Below are 23,957 nucleotides of genomic sequence, written 5' to 3' on the forward strand. Positions count from 1 at the left end.
AAAGTTCAGCCAATACAAAGTCAACGCTCAAGAGAGGAGAACCAGAGGGACAGAGAGAGAGGGAGAGGAGGGAGAGGCGGGGAGGGGGACAGGAGGGAGGGAGAGAGAGAGAGGTAAAGAGAGGGGGAGCGAGTGGGGGAGAGAGAGGTAGAGCGAGAGTGAGGTAGAGAGGGGGAGGAGGGAGAGAGGGGGAGGAGGGAGTGGGGGAGAGAGAGGTAGAGAGAAGGGGAGGAGGGAGAGAGGGGGAGAGGTAGAGAGAGAGAGAGAGGTAGAGAGAGAGGGGGAGGAGGGGGAGAGGTAGAGAGAGAGAGAGAGGTAGAGAGAGAGGGGGAGGAGGGGGAGAGGTAGAGAGAGAGGGGGAGGAGGGGGAGAGAAGCGGTGGTGGAAGCCCGAGCGGCGCGAGGTTCCGATAGAGAAGGCGGCGGCGGAGTCTGCGGCGGAGCGGGAGCGGGTCAGGAAGGCGGGAGAGGGAGGGAGAGGCCGCAGTCACAGCCCAGGAGGATGGACATCAAGACGGCGGTGTTCAACGCGGCCCGAGACGGCAAAGTGCGGCTGCTGCAGAAGCTGCTGTCCACCAAGACCCCGGAGGAGGTGTCGGCGCTGGCGGCCGAGAAGTCGAACGGGGCCACGGCGCTGCTGATGGCCGCCCGGTACGGCCACCTGGAGGTGGTGGTGTACCTGCTGGAGCGGTGCGGCGCGGCCGTGGAGCTGGGCGGCTCGGTCAACTTCGACGGGGAGACGATCGAGGGCGCCCCGCCGCTGTGGGCGGCCTCGGCGGCGGGACACCTGGCGGTGGTCAGGTCGCTGCTGGAGCGCGGGGCCTCGGTCAACAACACGACCCTCACCAACTCCACCCCGCTCAGGGCCGCCTGCTTCGACGGCCACTTGGACATCGTCAAGTACCTGATCGAGCACCGGGCCGACATGGAGGTGGCCAACAGGCACGGCCACACCTGCCTCATGATCTCCTGCTACAAGGGCCACAGGGACATCGCCAAGTACCTGCTGGAGAAAGGAGCCGATGTCAACAGGAAAAGTGTCAAAGGTAACTCCTTGGAAGATGGTGTCTGGGTGTCTGTGTGTGTCTGTGTGTGTATATATTGTCATACAAAATGTACGGTCCCCGATTGATTCACTTTACAGTGTACTCTGTGAAGCCCTCTGAGACGTCTCGGCGACGCGCTCAGGCGCTGTACCAAACGCGAGGGTTATTCTTGCTCTGGCGCAGGGTTTGGAGGGCAAAGGAATGGCCTTGTGGTGACAATGTGAAGGGGCTCCTTTCGCCGTTTGACTGACGTGAATGGGAGATATTTCTGTATTCTCTCGCGACGCCGTGAATCGGGTCAGTTTTCAGGATGATAGTTGGGTTCACGAATTCGCATTGGGGTCTGTCCCAACGACGCCTTGCGTTCGCGCAGCGGCCCATCACGAAGAATAGCTTCTCGGGGCGCTGCACAGTGTGGGATCGGATGCCCGAGCGAGGGAGGTGACTATAGTGGATGGTGAAGAGGTGGGTGTTCAGGTGGGAGGTGAAGATGGGGGAGGTGGGGCGATAGAGCCAAGAAGTTCCAGAGTCCGGGGGTGCAGTTGCTGAAAGTGGCCATCCAAAGAGGTTGAATTACCAGTAAAACAGTGCTGCATCCAATTAAATAACAAGGTTAATGTGACCTACCTAGAGCTTAGATTATCCATGAAATATATTTTTAAAATGTACTTATTAAAAATGGTAAAATTAATAAAAAAGGACAAAAGTCCTGTTTTTTAAATCACTGAGATACTAAAGCTGTTTAAAATATGAGTGAAACTTTTTTTTTACAGAAAGGCCTCTTGCTTTTGTTCTTGAACTGGTTGTTTTCAGTTGAAATGGGCTTGTAAAGTTGTCTTAACTTTTGTTTCGACGGAGTGAATCCGTTCTGGATTTAAAAATATATATTTGCAGCGAAGCACAATACAGTATTAGATCCATAAATCTGCCGCACGTGGAGTATGAGCACTCCCCTCCCCCATAAATGAACTTTCTCTAATAAAACTCTGATCAACTTTCTATTGATAAAAGCTGTGATGAATTTATGTAAATACTGTAGTCCCATTAGTGCAGTTTCCTCTTCAACTTCCACTTCTATCTATCTCTTACACCCCCCATGCACGCACACCCTTACTCACGCACGCGCTCTGATAAGTTGCAGTAAACTGCTGGCAGTAGTTTGTGAACCTGCACTTGTCAGATATCAAATGACCAATCAACGTCTATCCTGGGGGTGGGGTTGGGAGGAGATAAGCAGGTTCACCTGACAGCTGAGCTGGTTACAAATTGATCTGCTTGGCAACAGAATGTCAGACTTGACTGATATCTCTGATAGTCGAGGTGCTCCACTTCCTGAGCGAGGTGGGTCCTAATTCCGAAGTACTCTAAACTTGGAGTAATGTAATGGAAGGCCAGCTGGACGACTTCACTGATGGGACTTGGAGGAGCAAACTGGTCACTGATTCTTTCCACTCGGCTCCTATTAACTGCGCAAGCGAAAGCCCTCATGTCGAAAACAAGATGGACAAGCAGGAGGAAACTTGCCAGACAATATTCTCAATGACGAACTATGCACTTAGCTTGTTGAACTTAAGCAACACCCCAACATACACTGGGGTGTGGGGGTGTCTCCCAAGCCTTGGCTATTGTAAACCTCTGCCTAATACTCTGAATTAGGCAGACAGCGTGTGTTCCTCCAGGGAGAGAGTTGACGTTCCATTCTAGATGTGGAAATCGCCATGTGTAGGTGGCATGCCTATATGGAACTTGTTTGTATATATGATAATGGTTTCCGTACGTGTCAGACACCAGGCTGACCAAAAACAAGTGAGCATGGAGTTGCATCAATATGAGAAACATGTCCATCATCAATATAAATGCAGACTCTTTTATTCTGGAGAGTTTTTGTACACGCAAAAATCTTCACATTCCAGGTGACCAGGCCAACTTGTGTAACTTTTATACCAGCATGAAGATAAAATAAAATTTAAGGCAATCATTGAGTATAGATAGATGCAGTACATCACTCATTGAGTTGACATTAGGTGGACTTACAGATATGCTTGTTATAGAAAATACCATAGGACAGGGGTCTCCAACTGGTTGTCACAGCTAGTTGTCCTCTCGCACATGCTCAATTAAAAACAAGACAGAGAGTGATATCTACTGCAGTTTAAACAATAACCTTTATATTTTTTTCGAGATGTGACTGAAGTACCAGGACTATATAACTACACGGTTGTATTGCTCCTTAATCTTGTCTTTTTGACTATGCAATGGAGCATGAGTGACCTAGCTGCAACCGACTGGTTGAAGACCCCTGAAGTAGTAGATCAGATAGGCATAGAAACAGAACATTTAGGTTTTAATAGTGGGTGGTCTTATCACCCTTTCGAGGTTGATTGGCTGAGTATTTTTAAAAGCAAATCTGCCTGGAGTTTGGGCCAGGTAAGTGAGATTACCCTATGGAGACAACATTGGCTTTGTTTTAATACAAAATGGTGGTGGCCAACTAGCCTTTCTGCCTTACCAATTAGTCTTTGAATTATTGACATATATTCTCAACCCAACAAGCCAAAGGCCTAGCAGAGTGGTCTGTCCAGCGCTTTGGGACATCCTCCTAACTGAAAGGCACTATACAAATGTAATTTGTTGTTGTTGTCCAGCCTGGGAAAGTCTTGTGATATTGATCTATGCTTTGTATTCTTAAAATATGCAAATACAATGTTGTAGAGAAAAGTGTTTAAACGTGTTAATGATACCTGTATTCTCATTGAGCTGATGTTGTACCTTGATCTTTCAAGGGCTTTATAAAATGAAAATGGGAAAACAGGAGGAGAATTTATTTTCTGTTTCCACTCAACTAAGCTATTTTTAAGATTAACAGTGAAGAAAATGTGCTATTTATACTATGTATAAGCAAATGCTGACATAAGAATGGTTCGTTTCATTCTAAATATAATTTGTTACTGAATGAGCTTCCTCTTTTGTATATTAAAATAAGCAATAGGGATTTTCCCGGTGGTTCAGAGACTTAATTCCACAATATGGTCATATAGTCAACCAATTCATCCCCATTAGCAGCTCTTAACCTGGGCAGAAATAATGTACTGAAGTTGTGCTTCCAGAATAGTGTTTGTGGAAGAGTTGTCTACTTACATTTTCTTATTATTTACTGGTTCCTGTTGAGATAATGCAGTTAGGCATAGCTGTAATATACCCTATTGGTAAAATAATCTGCAGTCACTGACGACGTAGACTCGGGTAAGTAAAGTGATTTGAGTAGTTGGGTGCATTGGGACCAAAGGCTTATTCCTGCTTTAAATGCAGAAGTCATCAGCGTAATAAGGAAAGAAGGGAGGGAGGGTATAGAGAAATACAAATTAAACCCCGCAGAGTGTGGGCGTTGGAGGTATGATACTGAATAATCAGTTCTACTGGCATCTACAATTGAGATCCAGGCAACTAATTCCCTATCCTGTAGTTGAAAAGGAAGGGCTGATCGATGAAGTGGAAGTGAGTTGTCCTGATGTCTTCAGTTTTTTAAAAAATAAATAGCATTCATTTTTATTTTTTTTGGCTGAAAGGCAAATCTCGATCGAAAAAAGCTTTGTGGATTGGACGAGTTAAATCAATTTGAAGCAAATCCAAGTTTAAATCCAGCACACTTTGTTTCAAATTGACACTGGTAGGAATTAACATTTGGAATAATAACAAGAAGATTGCATTTATAGAGTGCCTTTCACGTCGGGAGGACGTCCCAAGGCGCTGGACAGTTGGGTCAGGACCCGAGCAGGGGGGAAATGGTCAGGGTGAGGGGAGGGAAGGGAGGGAGCGAGGAGGGGGTAGAGAGTCGAGAGGGGAGCTGAAGGCTCGGTCAAAGAGAAGAAGGTGCAAATGTGGGACAGGGGACTGCATGGATCAAGAGGGAGTATAAGACCTGTGACCCATTCCCTCCCTTATATCTTTACTTTAAGATTGGTGAGGTACAGGACAGCCAATGTGTAGCAGCCAATGGTGCTTAACTGTAATTGTGCAGAATTACAGCTGCCCCCACCGTTTGGAACTCCATCCTACAGACCCTTTGCCTTGCCCCCTTCCTTGCCTCCTTCAAGGACCATGTCAAGACCTACCTCTTTGACTCTGCCTTCGGTCACCCTCCCTTGCCCTTCACCCCAGCTTGGGACCAAATCCTTGACTATCCAGAACGTTGGGACGTCCTCCCGACGTGAAGGGCGCTTTACAAGCGTAATTTGTTGTTGTTGCAGAAGTGCTGTCATTGTTTTACAAAGAAGAACAAAATGTTGAGGCTTATCTTTTATATGCCTGAAGAATACAACCACTCTTCTGTAGATTTGCTCCCCTCCCCCCATAATAATAATAATAATGATAATCCTTGCATTTGATATAGCGCTTTTCACGTCGGGAGGACGTCCCAAAGCGCTTCACAGAATATACTGTAAAGTGAATTGACTGTATATTTTGTGGGGGAACGCGGCAGCCAATTGCGCACAGCAATGTCCCACAAACAGTCGTGGATTGAAAATGACCAATTTATTATTGTTTTTGGTTTTGGAGGGATTATTATTAGGCTCTGTGTGGAGTAAGGAAACTTGCCCAAGGTTTCGCCCTCTGCCTGGAATTGAACTCAGGTCTCTCACTTGCAAAGCGAGTGCTCTAACCACTGAGCTACAGGACTCCATCACCACATTTGTTTACCATGTACTGCTAGCCTGATTTTGCTAATTCAGTGACGTTATGATAAGTAACGTTAACTGTTCCCTAATGTCACTCCCTCCCCCTCCCCTATAAACCATTAACACTTAACCTCTGGTTCTTAGATGCATCTGTTCGTTCTATAACCCCTCTATTGCCTTTTGTTTTGCTCTCCTCTGGTCTTATCATCTTCTGTCCTCCATCTAAAAATGTTTCCTTTGTCTTTCTTTCCCCGCCCACTTCTCTACTTATCTTTATAATCTGCTCCCTTCCAACATGACGAAAGGTCATAGACCTGAAACGTTAACTAATTTTCCTCTCTCCATGGATGCTGTGTGTTCCCAGCAACTTCTGTGTTTATACCAGATTTCTGGTTTTTACTAGCAATTGCCTTTTATTAACTGTTACTGGGTGTGCTGGAGAAGGAGATCCCCTTCCTTGACAATGTTGCTTTATGGTCATGTCTGTGAAGTTGACCCTGCTGTGTATTAGACTCTCACGTCACTACATGGACTACCAGGGAGTGGGCTGCCAACTTAACCTTAAACAAAGAAAGCAAATCTCACAACCCAACAATCCAGTGCTGTGACCAGACACCCAGCACACATTTAACTTTTCCCACTGCACTGTGTTGTCTAGCTGGATGCTCAACTACTGTTCCTGCTGTGTAATTTAGGAATACTCATCCGTTTTATCACTTGCTTTTCACCTTTATTATGTCCTATCTTATAACATGGAACCTGAGGACTGTCTTAGATCAATGCAGCTGTACAGTCAGGATCAAGAACATGCCCAGGTAGTCCAGGCTGACTGACTGCTTCTTCCAGCACAAAACAAGTGCCTGTCTTATACTGGGGTTCCTGGCCCTGGTGCTTACATAGTGACATAATCCAGCACACATCACAGAGGAAATCATAGGCTTTAACTGAGCTCTGTCCCCTCGATGTTTCAGTGTTGGGAACTCCAGTGCACATTGGCCTCCTAAGAAACCGAATCTTAAGTACAAACTAGTTGGACAAGCAGCAGGAAAGCCTGTTAGACAGCAATATCAAGGGCAAGCTATGTGGTTTTAGCTGTTGGACTCTCATCAGTACCTGAACCCACACTCTGGGGTCCCCTACCCGTGCCAACCTGTGCCTACTACTTTCTGGAATTAGTTAAGCAGGATGCATCCCTCCAGGAAGAGTGTATGTGTACCATTCCAACAATCTATCTGGGATTTCCATGTGTAGGTGGGATGCATCAAATTCTCCCTTGGTTTGGATACTCGTAAGCATGGTGATGGGTTTCCTCATGTTCCAGACACCCAGCTGACCCCCCCCAAAAAANTACAGACTATAGGAGGGTCACAAGGGCTCTGATCATTGTTTGTTTGAATTTCACAAAAGGCTTTTTACTCAAAACCACTTTTGTTTTTTATCAGTTTAGATGAGATGGCAGTCTATTTTCTGCTGAATGCTTGGCTTGCCACTGCTGTTCGATGAGAAACATACAACTTTTATTTATAATTTGTTCTTATTTTTAGGTGATGTTTGAAATATTCAAAACTACAGCTGTGAATAACATTGCTGCATTTTGTCAAAATGTTTAGACTTGTTATCGTTTTTCATGCCTTGTGACTTCCTCCTACTCTTTCAGTATTTACTTTCACTAATGTGTCCTATTACTGTTTTGACCAATTGTGCATCAGACATCAAGTCCTGGATGAGTTCTAACTTGCTATGGTTCAACGTCGACAAGACTGAAGCTCTCTTGTTTAGCTCCCCTTAGGGTCACCTCAGCAGCTGACTACATCTACCTGCTCTTGCTCACTTAGCTTTTCCTCTAATCTGAAGCATTGCCTGCCTCCACCACTAATCTCTTTTTCTTCTTTTCCTCTCTCTCCCCCCACTCCCACTTTCCAAGTTGCACCCCTCCTGCACAAACCTCTGTGAACACGTTCCCCCAACCCCATCCTCGAAAAGGTCCACTGTCTCCCAATCCCCATCCCCAGCAAATCAAATTCAAAGTTCTCATCCATGCTTTCAAATGCTTCCATGGCTTCACTCAATCTTCTGTGACCTCCTGCCCCCACCACATAGAAAACACTGGCTTGCTTCACACCCATTAAAGAAATCCCGGTTTTCATTAAATAAACCTTAATTGGAATCGAAATATTGTTTTAATCCATGCTCCATATCTAAATGGAGATCCAGTATTATGTATTGGTGAGAGAGAAATTCAGCAGGGAAAGAAACATAGTAAACAATATATTTGGATCAATGTTATGGGAGTGAAATATTGTTGATTTGCAATCAATTGATGGGGGTGCTGACTGATTGAAGAGTTGAATAATATCTGCTGAAAGCCAACCGAGCTTCTTCCTGGTATCAAATCTTTTCATTCATCAGATGTGTAAAATGAAAATTATAGATATCTCTTTCCAGATAGAGGGGAATTTTAAGCAATGATATATTAAGGTTACGAGTACTATAGCACATTATACTTGAGCTATCTAAGTTTTACACAGAGCTATATCTACCTGCTTTAAGATCTTTTTGAATTGAAAATGAGTGATTACAACCCATTTACTGGATCTATTTAGTCTAATAAAACAAATACCCTGTAATTCAACATTGATTATTTTGCCCAGATGTCCAACATATGCTGCTGCAAGAAATGGAAACGTCTCACTGGTGCAGTCAGCACTCTCGCTTATCATTGCCAGCCTCCTGTAGTAGCACTTGCAGCCCCCAACGCGATTTGGGATCCATATTGTCCAGGCTGACACTCCAACACAGAGCTGGGGGTGGACTGCATTGTTTGAACTGTTGTCCTTTGGATGAGATGTTAAATTGTCTGTTCAGGTGGACATGAAAATCCCATAGCACTATACAAAAAGAGAAGGGAGTTTCTCCCGGTGTCCTGGTCAACAAATCCTCACTTCATGGCTGTTTGTGGGACGTTGCTGTGTGCAAAACTGGCTGCCGATTCACCCCAAAAATAGTCGTTCCACTTTACAGTATGTCCTGTGGAGAGCTTTGAGATGTCCTTCCAACATGAAAGGCATTATACCAAATGTAACGATTATTATAATTATTATTTTTAGAACAGAGTAGGGTAAGCTTTATATATATATATATATATATCTGCTGCTGCCACTGAATCTCAACCAAATCTACAAACAAATTTTCTACACTACCTTTTGCAATTTAAAAAAAAACTTCAGTATAAATGAGATTAAAAGGAAGAGGTATCACATTGCTGTTTGAGGGTTTCCTTGCACGGTATTAAGGTATCCATTAGGAGCAATGTGTTCTTTCTAATTGCAGAGGATAATGATACGTGGAAGTGAGTTTACAAGGTGGCAATTGAGGGTTCGCGTGAAGGATGAGCAGTTTAACTGGTTGGCTGGACTCCTTGATTCGGTCACTGCCTGTTAGGTTATCTCATGGTATGTTATTTTTATAACTTCCATTGTTTTAATGGGCTGTTTTTGTTATCACTGCAGACACTATCTGCCGGGTCCTTATCCATTAATTCATGCTGGTTGTCCTGCAGGATTAACCTGTATTGTTGCAGATGTATTGAGAAATGCTTTGCAGCTGACTTCTAGAAAATTCTGGCCTGTATTATATTTATGTGGATAGCCTTCAAATCGGTGACTATTGGTCAATGAACAAAGTGCAAAGGTTAGTTCAAATTGACCCCTTGCTGGTTGTCGTGATTAGGATCCCACACAGTTTGTGGGTTCCCCATTATAGAAAAACACTGCTGACTGAGTGGTACTCTGAATTTATAACCTCAAACTGATTCCTGCAGTATCATAACCTCAGTATAATGCAGCTCAAAATGCTCTCCAGGCACAACACCCAGTTGAGAGAGCAAAATCTAGAATTACGGTAAGTGTGTTTTTCCTCAAGGACACGATATGAACATTTTACATATCCAGAATGACTACTCTTTACTGAAGCCCTAGCAAAACAAGACAACTGATGTTGAACTGCACATTTTACACACGCCTACGATTGCACTTTACCAAAATTCCAAAGCTGGAGTGCAGAAGTAGAGTTAGGAACACTCCCGGATAAGTCCTTAAATTAGCTTTATTCAGGAGTGTTCCACAAATGAACCTTTTTCTTTAGAGAAATACCTTGGACAGTGAGTATACAGATTGGAACTAACAGTGGTATATTTAGGTGATTGGAGCTATTATTAGTTGAGGTCTATACGGACCATAAGTAGTGTGTTATACTGACTAGAATAATGAGCGGTGCAGTATACTAATTGGAACAACTATTACAGTTTGGATCCTTGCTCCTCCCAACCTGCCTCTGCGAACGTTTAAAACTTCACCAATCTGTCCGTTCCCTCCGCTTTGCAGGCACTGACCTTCTCCACTTTCGCCACCCTGCCTTCTACACTATTGTTGGGCGGGCTTTCAGCCTTTCTGCCTCCACCCTCCAGAACTCCCATCACTGTCCCTCCGCCTCGCCCCCATCAAGTCTGTCTCAAGACCTTCCTTTTTGACTGTGCCTTTGGTTATCTACTCTCCTCTCCACTTGTCCTCATCCCCTGCCTGATCAAGACCTGCAGCTTGGGTGCAAATTCCTCAATTTCCAGCGCCCTGGAACGTTCTGATGTGGAAGTTTAAGTTTAAACTTAATAAATACAATTTGTTATTCTTGTTATTGTTAAAGACTCTCACTCCTTAAACTTGCCTGTCAGCATCTCTACGTTTAAGCTTGAGGCTGAGGGACCAAACCAGCTTGTTTCTGTGCCATATGTATAAAATGAAATTGAAAATCTACTTGGGAGACTGGCTACTGAAGGGTAGTAAAGTGTTTAAATCTTCTTTTTGCCACAAGTGTATGTCTCTTGGTTGATGGATTGGTGGTACAGTTGCAATTGAGCAAATTGCCTTCAGTGCTGCCAATATAGGCTTGTGGCTTCCTATTTAAAAAGGGCAAGCTTCTAAAAATTCTTGCATCAGAACTTCTTCATGTGATATGCCTTCAGCCATTGTGCCATTTCCTCTGGAGTTTTTAGCCTAAATCTCTGCCTTGCTGCCCTCATGTCTTCAAAAACTTCTTGAAAATGCTCACCACCTGCCATGGGTCCCCATCTCCCACCCTCCCAGCTTGATGACCAGTAAATTCTGCTTGCTCCTTGCTTCTCTGCTAGCTCTCCCTCCACTCAGCTAACATTGCCCTCTGCTGTGTGTGTGTGTCCCACCCCCACAGTGGCCCAGCCACTCGAACTGTGTCCCACCCCCACAGTGGCCCGAGCCACCTCTGTGTCTATCTTTAAAGCGTGCCTTGAAGCCTACCTCTTCGCCCCCAGTTATGGGCATTTTCCCCTTCTCCCTAGCTCACCATCCAACCACTGAGAAGTGATCCAAGGTGTTATATCATCTTACTTGAAGTGCGCTTTATAAATTCAAGTTGTTTAAAGAGCGTCAAGATAACCAAACACACAATAAGAAAGCAAGTTGTTTCAAGTAATTTTTTATTTAAAGTTTGGAGTTTGACTTTCGAGAGTACAGCACAATAGGCCACCCCTCTGGTTGCTCTGAATAGTTAATGCATCACAAACCTGTTTTAAACAGCTGCATAAAACACTGAAAGTTATTGGGTCATCAGGTTTTAGTGATGATTTTAGACTACTCTAGTAAAAAATAACTCGAATTCCACAGTGTGTTGAGATAAAAATAATTCCTAATTTTAGAAATTGTATTTTAAGCTTGAACAGCATACAGAAATTTTGATCTATATTACATTAAACACATTGCACATCTGAGACACCATGTAACAGTTTGGACTAACTGCACTTGATGTTGAACCTGTTTGGAAATGGCAGGGGGCAGTTTTTTATGCACACTTGGAATACTTGCTTGAAAAAGGGCTGTGCTAATACCGAAAGAGGCTAAATGCAGCTCTGTTGTATAGACTAGGAGGCCTTGGTCGATGCTGAATAAGCTGTTCTCAGGGGGTGTATCAGTTATAATATTACACTAATTATAAAGCTTGCATTTGGTATAGCACCTCATCATGTCATCAAGGTCTAGAAGACATGAAAAGTACTAAATCAAATGTTATTATATGGCCTTAAAGATCTACAAAGAAATTTACAGTAGTGTAGTGACTATCTGTTGGCAAACACGGCAGACAATTTGGATACAGCAATGTCCAATAAACTACCAGACAGTGAATGACTAATATGTTTCAATTGAGAGATTGTTGGCTGTGAAATGAAAGGAAAAAAACTCCCTTCTGTTTTCCAATGGTACCATGGGATCTTTAACCTCTGTCTAAATAGGCAAACTGAGCTGATGAATTTATCATCTCATCCAAAGAAAAACACCTTTCATAATGCAGCACTCACCCATCACTGCAATGGAGTTCTGGGAGAGCGCTGCATTTATGAGCATTATAAGCTCAAAGTCCCATTCAGAGATGAGAGTGCTGCTGACTGACATCAGTTGTCCGTGTACGCCATTGATTAGGAATTCTGCTCTTTGTCACCATCCAGTGTCCATTCTGGCAAATGTGGATCTTGAGTAAAATTGGCTTTACTGCCTCCTCAGGTTGAATAGCCTGATTAATATTTTCCCAATATAAATTCACATCTGAAAAATGACACTTAGGCAGAATGTAGGTACACGTCCATCCCATCATAAGAAGAGGAGAAAAGTGGCCTTCCCCTCCCAAAAAGCTATGTACATATTAACTTCTCTTAAACTCTCCCTCTGTTGCTTTGCAGAAGTCATGTAAACAGTCTAGGGATGGTGAAATCGATCTGGACATTGAGAGGTGGAAAGAAGACAAAGTTGCGATTGAATCCCAAGATTAGATGTGAGCAAAGCTGTGGTAGAGCAGCTCCTTAAAAGCCATATTGTGCAACAGAAAGAATCCAAAATGTATGAATCTAGGCACTGAATAATTATTAGACAACTAGTCATTTTGTTTGTGTCAAACACAAAAAAATGAATTTATTGAGATGCCATTTTCCCAAGTGACTAGCACATTCACCAAAGTGACTATCAGATTCTTGTTACTTACCTTACAGAGACAACCGACTTGCATTTATATAGTGCCTTCACATGGGGTAGTGTTTCAAAGTACTTAAAATTAGCCAAGCCTGCAAGGTCATCTTACAAAATGTCCAGTTGTTGCCTTAGTGAGACTGGTGAATAAGGGTTTGGAGTACTATGGCTGCTCCAAGTGAGAACATCTTGCAAATCAAAGAACTCGTGATTTGTTTTGTCACTGCCAGCTGATCGTAAGGTGGGGTGAATCTTTTGTGGTAAAATTAGTTGAATGAGTGAACTTTGGTTTCCTGTGCCGGTCGGTATCAAACTGGCTCAGTTGGTAGCACTCTCTGCTCTATCAGAAGGTTGTGGGTTTGATTTCCATGTTGGAGCTTTGATCTCAGGTTAGCCGGATGCTCCATTCAGGGCTGCATTATTGAGGTGCTATCCTTTAAATGAGACATTAAGCTGAGTCTGCCAGTTTAGATGGATGTTAAAGATCCCATGACATTATTGGAAAACAGAAGGGAATTTACCAGGCATCCTGGTCAACCATGCCCCAGACTAAAACTAAAATTGTCATTCACTCATAAAACACATCCCTTGATGCATTTTTGAGACATTTTGATGACCTAAGGCAGGCACTATATCGAATGCAAGGATTATTATTCTGATTGCCTAAAAAGGAGAATATATTTAGAATTTGAAGGGCAGATCTTTGAAGTTGGGTAGAAATTCAGCTGTTGCATTCTCTATCCTTAAAGTTGTTAATTGGTCTCCTTTCTCTTTCCAAGCACTTCCATTTATACAGTATCTGAAGGGCAATTATCTACATTAATTGGGACCTACCCCATTGTGCGTTAGCAAACAGTGTGGATAATTCAGAAGAAATATGGCTGCTACAGGCAATATTATTATTAATACTATTTTTAAACTTTAGTTTTCATTGATCTAATCACAGTAAAAAATTTTTTTAAAAAAGCAAGTTTAATTCACGCAGTTTTTCCCACCATTGTAATGGTATGCAGTGTATTTGTTCAGCATTAATGATCTAAAGATGACCTTGTGCTCTTTTGTCCCATAGCCCTATTTGTTAAAGCACATTGTTACGTACCACCCCCTCCCCCCTTGTTTAGTTGCCTATTCTGAAAAGGTGAGGATTAAGCTGATGTTTCAGTTTACTTCTACAGAGTATTCTAGGTTTACCAGAGTTAGGTGTTGTTCTCAGCATTTTGCTTTTAAAAAGTATACTCCAGCGAAAATATATTTTTTCCCCATGGGTATGATTCGACAATAACAACAAAATTACATTTGTATAGCGCCTTTCACTTCGGAAGGACATCCCAAGGCACTGGACAGACCCGAGCTGAGGGTCGGGGAGGAAGTACGGAGATCAAAAGCACGGTCGAAGAGGTGGCACTTGAAGGTGGTGAGGGAGGGGGCGAGACGGAGGGACTGCGGGATGGAGTTCCAGAGGGTGGGGGCAGAGTGGCGGAAGGCCCGCCTGCCGATAGTGGGGTGAGCAAGGTTAGGGCCCTGAAGCAGGCCGGAGCCCGCTGAGCGGAGGGAGCGAACAGGGTGGTAGGGGGTTAGGAGGTCGGAGAGGTGGAGGGGGGAAAGACTGTGGAGGGCTTTGAAGGTGAGGACCAGGATCTTGAACTGTATCCTCTGTGTGATGGGAAGCCAGTGGAGTTGGGCAAGTATGGGGGTAATAGGGCGTGGAGCCTAGTGCGGGAGAGAACACACCCTGCCGAGTTTTCGGTGATCTGCACCCTGTGGAGAGAGGAGTTGGGGAGACCGACAAGCAAGGAGTTTGCATAGTCAAGTCTCGATGTAATAAAGGCGTGTATGAGGGTTTCGGTGGCCTGCCTATGTAAGACAGTGTCGGAGCTGGGCGACATTGCAGAGGTGGGGGAAGGCAGAGTGGGTCATGGCGCAGATGTGGGGTAGAAAGGATAGTTGAGGGTCAAACAAGACCCCAAGGTTCTGGACTGGCTTAGTAAGGTGGAGTGTGCAACCATGGATGGTGATGCTGTCAGCGTCTGAGATGAGGAGACGTTGACAGGAGCCAATCAGGAGAGTTTCAGTCTTGTTGACGTTCAACTGAAAAAAGTTAGCTCTCACCCAGGACTTGATGTCTGACAGACATTCTGTCAGCACAGCAGTGGTCCTGGTGTCAAGGGTGGAGGCAGAGAGATAGAGTTGGGTATCATCCGCATAAATGGGAAGTTGACCTCATGTCTGCGAATGATGTCACCAAGAGGAAGCATATAGATGTTGAAGAGGCGGTGGATGAGGATAGAGTGGTTGACAGTGTTGAAAGTAGCAGAGAGGATGAGGAGGCAGAGGGAGCCCTGGTCACAGATGGACAGAATGTCATTTGTCACTTTGACCAGGAGGAAGGAGCGAAGCTGAGGAGCAACAACTCATTCCAGGACCTTGCAGAGGAAGGGGGATTGGAAATGGGGCAGTAGTTAGAGAGCAGGGAAGGGTACAGGGAGGGTTTTTTTAAGGTTAGGAGTGATGACAGAAGTTTTTAAAAGAGTGGGAACAGTACCAGAGGACAGGGAGATGCTTACGATGTCAATGAGTAAGAGGGGCAAGGAGGTGGAGATGGGAGGAAAGGAGTGGGGTAGGGATGGCGTCGAGGGAGCAGGTGGTGGGTTTCATTCGGGTTATGGTGGTAATGAGAGAGGAGGGGGAGACGGGTTCAAAGGTGTGGAGAGAGGGGTGAGTAAGGGGCTGGGGTGGGAGGAGAAAATGGGGAGGGTGTAGCAGTTGCAGAGGGAGCTGAATGGATTCCCTCGACTTTGGATTTGAGGAAGTCCAGCATCGCCTCGCAGTTGGCATTTGAGGTGAGGATGGGTGAGGTGTGAGAGGGTGGGCGGAGGAGTCAGTTCGTGATGGAGAAGAGGAGCTTGGGGTTGTCCTTAGCCTCCTTCAAAGATTCCTTCATTTGCATAGGATAATAAGCCTCAACGTGACCCAACTTCCAATTTTTTTAAATAAACAAATATTGGTGGTTGTGGGTAGAAATTATTGAAAAGGCTACAGCGTTTAGTGAAATCGCATGGTACCATGCTTTTGGTTTTACCCGTGTAGTTGAGGAAAAATTGAAGAGTCTTATTAGTGAATCACAAAAGTATGCACTTGCTATGGGTTTGAACAAACTATTAGCTGATCAGAGTAATAATAATAATCCTTGCTTTTGGTTTTGCTCCTTTCACTTTGGGAGGACATCTCAAAGCACTTCACAGGGTCTGTGTTTTATGGGCAAACATGGCAGCCAACTTGCATAGAACAATGCTCCACAGACAGCCATAACAGCCAAATTTTGTCCATGGTCAGGTTGCCTTTGGCAGGTGTCCTATGTGACCCAGGTGGCCAAGTGATTATTGCTGTGCAGTGTTCCAGAGGCAAATTCATGCTGTGTTACAAGCTTTCATGGGTTTGTAATCCAAGGTGACCGAAATGTTGTGACACCAACAACAACAACATTTCTAGAGTGGGAGAGACTAGGTAGTGTTACTGTTCAGAGGGTGACCTTGTACACCAGTCACAAAAAGTTAGTATGCAGATACAGAAAGCAACTAGGAAGGCTAATGCCATGTTGGCGTTCGTTGCAAAAGGGTTAGAGTACAAGAGTAGGGAAGTCTTGCTGCAGTTGTATAAGACGTTGGTGAGACTGCACCTAGAATATTGTATGCAGTTTTGGTCTCCTTATTTAAGAAAGAACATACTCACCTTAGAGGGGGTGCAGTGTAGATTCACTAGGTTGGTTCCTGTGATGAGGGGGTTGACCTATGAGGATAGGTTGAGTAAACTAGGCCTATATTCTCTAGAATATAGAAGAATTAGAGGTGATCTTATAGAGACCTATAAGATTCTTAAGGGTCTTGACAGAGTAGATGCCGTGAGACTGTTTCTCTTGGTTGGAGAATCTAATACTAGGGGTCGTAGTCTCAAGATTAAGGGACAGCTTTTCAAACTGAGTTGAGGAAACATTCCTTTACTGAGAGGGTCGTGAATTTGTGGAATTCTCTACCCCAGAAGGCTGTGGATGCTCAGTCCTTGAACATATTCAAGACTGAGGTTGATAGATTTCTAAAGGATAGAGGGATTAAGGGATATGGGGATGGGGCAGGTAAATGGAATTAGGTTAGAAGATCAGCCATTATCTTAGTAAATGGTGGGGCAGGCTTGAGGGGCCAAATGGCCTACTCCTGCACCTACGTCTTATGATCTTATTACATTTATAAAGCACCTTTCATGTCGGGAGGACGTCCCAAGGTGCTGAACAGTCAGGAGTGTGGGCGGCAGGTGTGGGATGAGGGAGGGCAGAGAGGTAGGAGGGCGGCTGAAGGCACGGTCAAAAAGGAGGGTCTTGATTCGTGCCTTGAAGGAGGCAAGAGAGGGAGCAGGGCAAAGTGATTGTGGGATGGAGTTCGAAAGAGTGGGGGCAGAAAGGCTGAAAGCCCGGGCCACTCATGGTAGGGTGTGTCGGGCGGGAGACCCGCAGCAGGTCGGAGCCGGCTGAATGGAGGGAATGGACAGGTTGATAGGTCAGCAGGTCAGAGGTATAGAAGGGGGCAAGGCTATGGAGGGTCTTGAAAGCGAGGACAAGGATCTTGAATTCTAACCTTTGAGGGTTGGAGAGCCAGTGGAGCCGGGCGAGGGTGGGGGTGATGCGTTCACGGAGCCTGGTTCGGGAGAGGACACGATCTGCAGCTTGTGGAGGGAAAAGTTGGGGAGATCGACATGGGGGGAGTTTCTATAGTCAAGCCTTGAGGTGACGAATGTATGTATGAGGGTTTCGGCGACCTGAGGGGTGAGGCAGTGGCAGAGTTGGGCAATGTTGCAGAGGTGCGGGAAGGCAGAGTGGGTCATGGCACGGATAGGGGGGGAGAAAGGACAGTTGAAGGTCGAACAAGATGCTCAGGTTCCTAACTGGCTTGGTGAGGTGGAATTTGCATCCGTGGATGCTGATGCTACAAGTGCCTGAGGTGCGGAGACGCTGGCGCGAGCCAATCAAGAGGGCTTCAGTCTTGCTGACACTCAGCTGTGGAAAGTTAGCTCTCATCCAGGACTTGATGTCTGACAGAGTCTGTCAGGACAGCAGTTGTCCTAGAATCGAGGGTGGAGGCAGAGAGATAGAGTTGGGTGTCATCCGCGTACATATGGAAGTTGACCCCATGTCTGTGGATGATGTCACCAAGGGGGAGCATGAACAGGTTGAAGAGGAGGGGAGTGAGGACAGAGCCCTGAGGAACACCACACGAGACAGTGCAGGGGCTGGAAGAGAAACAGTTGGCGGAGACAAATTGGAGACAGTGGGAGAGATAAGACCTGAACCATTGAAGGACAGAACCTGGAAGATTGAGGTGAGAGGAGAGGCGGTGGAGGAGGATGGAGTGGTCCACTGTATCGAAGGCAGCAGAGAGGTCGAGGAGAACGAGAAGGCAGAGGCGGCACTTGTCACAGATGGACAAAATGTTGTTTGTCACCTTGCCCAGAGCAGTTTCCATGCGTTCCAGTTTTGGTCAACTTGTATTTTCCTATTTGGCGAGATGTGATTTACCTGGGATGGCAAGTGGCAATACTACAGGGTGGCAAACTTGGTTAAATCCCAAGGCACTTGACCTATTTGTAACCAATGTTGTCGGACTTTCTGCCCTCTTACTGGGAATAGTAATGGAATAAGGAGGCACAATTTAACATTGTTAATGTATTTATCCACTTCCAGGTTTTGCAAAATTGCATTTTTTTTACGTTTGCGTGAGACTGTGCCTTTCTCTTCCGCCTGAAAGAAAACGCAAAGTAAAAGCAACAATTAATCAGAATTCTTTTTAATCTCACTTTTGGGATTTGAACATGTGCTGATTTTGTTAACTGGCAATATTGGGCCGGACAAGAAGTCTTAAACTAGGGCATCAACTACCTAGTTAGCTGTGGTGAAGAGCGGAGCTGGGAGAGAGAGAGGAAACATCATGTTTTCGAGGTGGATTTGAGACCCAGGTTTCAAAGGCAACGGATATCATGAAACATGCTGCTCCTTCACACTGCTCCTCCTGAGCTATTTTAATCTAATGTTTAAAGCACTTGGCTGGTACCTGGGGGAGATTTTTGCTAAGGAGGAATAAAGGAAGGATGGAATGAAAAAAGGTCATTCAGCCCATGAAGCTTAATCCTTCCAGAGTTCATCTGTGCATCTTTTCTTTCCTATCCAACCCAGGTAGCTGCCTGAGGAAAAGTCTTGAATAATCTAATTGGTCTGTTGATGTAACCATTTTCTATATACGGTGCTGGGTAACGAATCTGGAAGCTTCCGTTTTCTAGTTCCTGTAATAAATGTCAGTACCTCAGTACTAGTCATATTTGTAATCTTGCTGTGGATGTGGGAATGTTTAAAGAGTACTGTGTGCATGCCATCAGTCTTGTCAAATACATTTAGTAAAATATTATGATATTGCTCTTGAATTCAGAAACTGAGATCTAATTTGATGGAAACCAAGCCTTGCTGTGTCTGCAGTTTCAGATGTTTGTTCACCTATTTCCTGGATTTTCAATAAGGGCCAATTAAAACCTTTCTTGGCATTCTTACAAACTCCTAAATAAATTCATGGCAAGGCAATGTCATACAATCATAGCTGTAGCTGCAAAACAGTTTTCAACATGTTTCTGACTAACCTGCAGCAGGGGGACCTGAAGCTTGCATGCAAGCAGTCTGTATCTTTTTACCATTACAATAAAGGCTCTGCATTGCAAGAGCACTTAAATAATAATCTTAGCATTTGACATGTTGTGATTCATTCAAAAGTCTCAAAGCATTTCACAGATTTTATTTAAGCTGAAGTTTAACGACTGTATTAGTAGGGAAAGTTTTGGTGTTTTGTTACTCTTGGCACATGGCTTCTAATTTGATGGAGAGTTAGAATTCTTGTTGAAGACATTCTAGGAATCGCAAATGAGTTGCTAATTATAATTGCATTTGTGACGATAACAGGCAGTAAAATGAGCAAAATACATAGACTTACAGCCCAGAACTGACCAACTAGTCTGTGCCAGTGTATGTACGTAAATGTGAATTTGAACTCTATTGCACAGATCACATTGTGACTGTTTTCCTTTCCGTCTACAAATTTACAGTGCTTTGACCCAAATGTGGGAAGGTTGGGATCAGGGAGAGGGTAGGTCTGAGAAAGGAGGAGGGTGGCCGAAGGCACGGTCAAAGAGGAGGGTCTTGTTGCTTGCCTTGAAGGAGGAAAGGGAGGGAGCGAGGCAAAGGCAATGTGGGATGGAGTTCCAAAGGGTGGGAGCAGAGAGACTGAAGGCCCGACTGCTGATTGGGAAGGGGGGTGGGCGGGGGACACGGAGCAGGCCGGAACCTGCTGAGCGGAGTGAATGGTTAGGTTGATAAGGAGTTAACAGGTCGGAGAAGCAGGAGGGAGCAAGGCCATGGGGGGCCTTGAAGGTGAGGATGAGAATTTTGAACTGGATCCTCTGAGGGATGGCAAGCCAGTGCAGCCGGGTGAGGGTGGGGGTGATGGGATTATGGAGCCTGGTGGGGGAGAGGACACGAGCTGCAGAATTTGGGATGATCTGCAGCTTGTGAAGGGAAGAGTTGGGAAGGCCAACAAGCAAGACATTGGCATAGTCAAGCCTGTTTGTAATGAAAGCATGTATAAGGGTTTCGGAGGGCTGAGGTTTGAGGCAGTGGCGGAGTCGGGACATGTTACAGAGTTGGGGAAAGGCAGTGCGTGTCATGGTATGCATATAGGGTAGAAAGGACGCCTAGGTTTCTTGACTGGCTTGGTGAGGTGGAGTGTGCATCCTCTCCCTCAATCCCTCCGCTTTATCTCCCCTCTCCCCTTTTCAAGTCCCGCCTGAAAACTAAGTATTGCCGACGTTCAACTGTAACAGTTAACTTTCATCCAGAACTTGATGTCCGACAGCCAATCTGTCAGGACATCAGTGGTCCTGAGGTCGAGGGTGGAGGCAGAGAGGTACAGTTGGGTGCCATCCACATACATGTGGAAGTTGACCCCATGTCTGCGGATGATGTCACCAAGAGGGAGCATGAACAGGTTGAAGAGGAGGGGACCAGCAACAGCCCTGAGCGACACCGACCCATCTGGCAGCACATACTTGTTTTGATTGGAAATAAATCCTTTAAAGGTGTCGGTTTGCTCAGTTGGTAGTATTCTCGGGTTAGAAAATTGAGGACTTGAGTTCACAATGTAGGACAAGAGGGGGGATTTCCAAAATAGAATTGTATGTCCAAACTTTGAGATTCACAGTCAGATTGAACCTGACTGGGAATCTCCATCTCCCGACCCACACCAACCCCCCACACCACCCAGTTTCCACACAAGTGTTCCAATTTTTAAGATTATATTGAATATTTATTGTTCCATCCTTCCTGACTTTTTTTTAATCTTCTCGCCAATATGTTTTGACACATTTAAAATCCTTTAAATGTACTGCTAATTTGAAACATTGGTGCCATTGGCTAATGATTCTTTCATTTTACTTTATAGGAAACACAGCTTTGCACGACTGTGCTGAGTCCGGGAGCTTGGAGATCATGAAGATGCTGCTTAAATACGGAGCGAGGATGGAGAAAGATGGGTACGGAATGACCCCATTGCTCTCAGCCAGTGTGACCGGTCACACCAACATTGTGGACTTTCTAACCCAGCATCCACAAACCAGCAAGGTCGAGAGAATCAATGCCCTGGAGCTCCTGGGAGCCACCTTTGTTGACAAGAAGAGAGATTTGCTGGGAGCTATGAAGTACTGGAAGAGAGCTATGGACATGCGATACAGCGATATTGCTAGAGTCCTTGGGAAACCTGAGCCCAAGGAGTTAGTGATGGCTTATGATTATACCAAAGAAGTAACGACTGTGGAGGAACTGGAAGCCTTGATTGCTGATCCAGATGAGATGAGGATGCAGGCTTTATTGATCAGAGAGAGAATACTGGGCCCCTCTCACCCAGATACCTCTTATTACATCAGGTACAGAGGTGCAGTCTATGCCGATTCTGGCAACTTTGAAAGGTGCATCAATCTGTGGAAGTATGCGTTGGATATGCAGCAGAGCAACCTGGACCCATTGAGCCCCATGACCGCCAGTAGCTTGCTGTCTTTCGCTGAACTTTTTTCTTTTATGCTACAAGACCGAACGAAAGGTGTCTTGGGAACGTCCGTGTCTTTCTCTGACTTGATGGGGATACTGAGCAAAAGCGTCTTTGAGATAGACCGGGCCATTAAACAGATACAGTCTCCCCCAGATCCTACGCAGCTAAGCAAAGCCCTGTCCATCATCTTGCATTTAATTTGCTTGCTGGAGAAAGTGAAATGCAGCTCTGAGCAGGAGCAGTTCAAGAGGCAAACCATCTACAGGTTTCTGAAGCTAAACTCCAGAGGGAAAGCTGGGTTTTCTCCACTTCACCTCGCAGTCGATAAAGACACCACCTCTGTCGGTCGCTATCCAGTTTGTAAATTCCCATCTCTGCAAGTCACAGCAATGTTGTTGGAGTGCGGAGCAGACTTCAACTCAAGAGACTTGGACAGCAACAGTCCTTTGCACATTGCTGCACGCAACAACCACCCTGAGATCATGAATCTTCTGATTAAGGCAGGAGCACACTTTGACACCACAAACTCCCAAAAGCAGACAGCCTGCGACTTACTCGATGAGAAGGAAATGGGGAAAAACTTAATTCAACCTATCAACCATACAACTTTACAGTGTCTTGCTGCCCGTGCCATAGTCAAACACCAATTGGTTTACAGAGGACAGATCCCAGAAAAATTGGAGGCATTCATTTTGCTGCACAGATGATTGATTGCTTCATAAGCTCTCTTTTTGTAAATATGGGAAGAAATTGTTCAAGTACTTAAGTTTTCATCTTGCGCTAAGGGATGTTGAATGGATTCAGCAGCTTTTAGTGAATGATGACAGCTGCATGCTTTGTTTTGCCTTGTGGCCAACCACGCACCACAGTTCATGCACAGCAGTAATGCATGTATGTGTATATATAAATATATTGTAACTTTCATCAGTATTTTAATGGTGTCTGGTGCTGTATGCCACAAGTTTGCTTTTGGGTAAATTGGGCACGGTTCAGCCTGTAATGCCTTTTGAGCTCTAGAAAAATTTCTGCCAAATGTGATTTTCGTTCTAACCATATTTTACTATTTACAAAGTATCAGGGTATCTGAAGCTGACTTTTCAATTCCTTTTTGTGCTGGTTAGTGTAGATGCAATTTTCACAATTTTTAAGAAAAACTTATCTGTTTTGCCTCTGTTCACAACTGTGAGCCATTTAATTAATCCTTGCAAGCTGTTTAAACTAGCTTTAACATCAGCAATACCTGAAGTGCTTTTAAGTTTCCAGTGCACTGGCTTGGACGAATGACTGTTCTGTGTCGGAACATTTCTCTGCAGATACTGCATCCTGAATGGGACATTGGGTATCTTTTCCATGCGATACTTTTCCTTTTTGAAGCGCTCATTCATCAAAAACGTCATAGGTATTTTTAAATTGGCAAAAGATGTATTCTGACCTCTTGCAACTGATGGAAAGCACCTGTGGGCTTTTTTTGTACAAATTTAAAAATAGGGCTTTACCCTCAAGGTTGCTGCATTGTGTCCTTTAATGTCTTGTTAGTGAATGAATGGGGGGAATGAGCTACCTTTTGATCCGTGAGCAAATGCATCTTTAAAATGGAGACTTTGAGAAGTTTGCTTTTAATGCCTTTTGTAGAGTAAACTGAGGTGTGGTTTCTTTGGTTTGAAGTGACCTCCTGCCTTTGAGGTGTTTAAAATCAATCGTTATGGAGATTACATCAAAGTACCTTGATAAACAGTGCATAAGAACCGTACTACTGTTGTAACACAGAGGCTGACCTGATTGAGAGAGGAGTTGGATTCAGGTAATTACTGTAATTCTGCACTTTATTGATAAGTTATGGCACGTGGGCCATGTAATGTCTTAATTGAAGTGTTCACAATAAAATGCAAGAAAGTTTCACTCGCCTTTGCCAGTGTCAAATTTGCTGTGTTGCCAATTGTTGTTCATGGAGTGGATATTTCCAGCCTGTAAAGGAATTGCTGCTTTTAAATGTACTTTATACAACATGTGGTGTGTGTAACCCATAGAATAAAAGTTATTCTATGACTGTAGAACAACTTCCATGAAA

General features: G+C 44.6%; 1 protein-coding gene across 1 annotated transcript; it reads left to right on the forward strand.

Moving 5' to 3' along the window:
- The first annotated feature begins 332 nt into the window (after window positions 1-332).
- Window positions 333-23,957, forward strand: fem1c (fem-1 homolog c). The gene is made up of 2 exons (XM_007897379.2): window positions 333-1,045; window positions 21,287-23,957. Exons 1-2 carry the CDS (start codon window positions 502-504, stop codon window positions 22,594-22,596), a joined length of 1,854 nt encoding a protein of 617 aa, XP_007895570.1. The 5' UTR covers window positions 333-501; the 3' UTR covers window positions 22,597-23,957.

Source organism: Callorhinchus milii, unplaced genomic scaffold (assembly GCF_018977255.1).
Source record: "Callorhinchus milii isolate IMCB2004 unplaced genomic scaffold, IMCB_Cmil_1.0 Scaffold1, whole genome shotgun sequence".
Lineage (NCBI taxonomy): Eukaryota > Metazoa > Chordata > Chondrichthyes > Chimaeriformes > Callorhinchidae > Callorhinchus > Callorhinchus milii.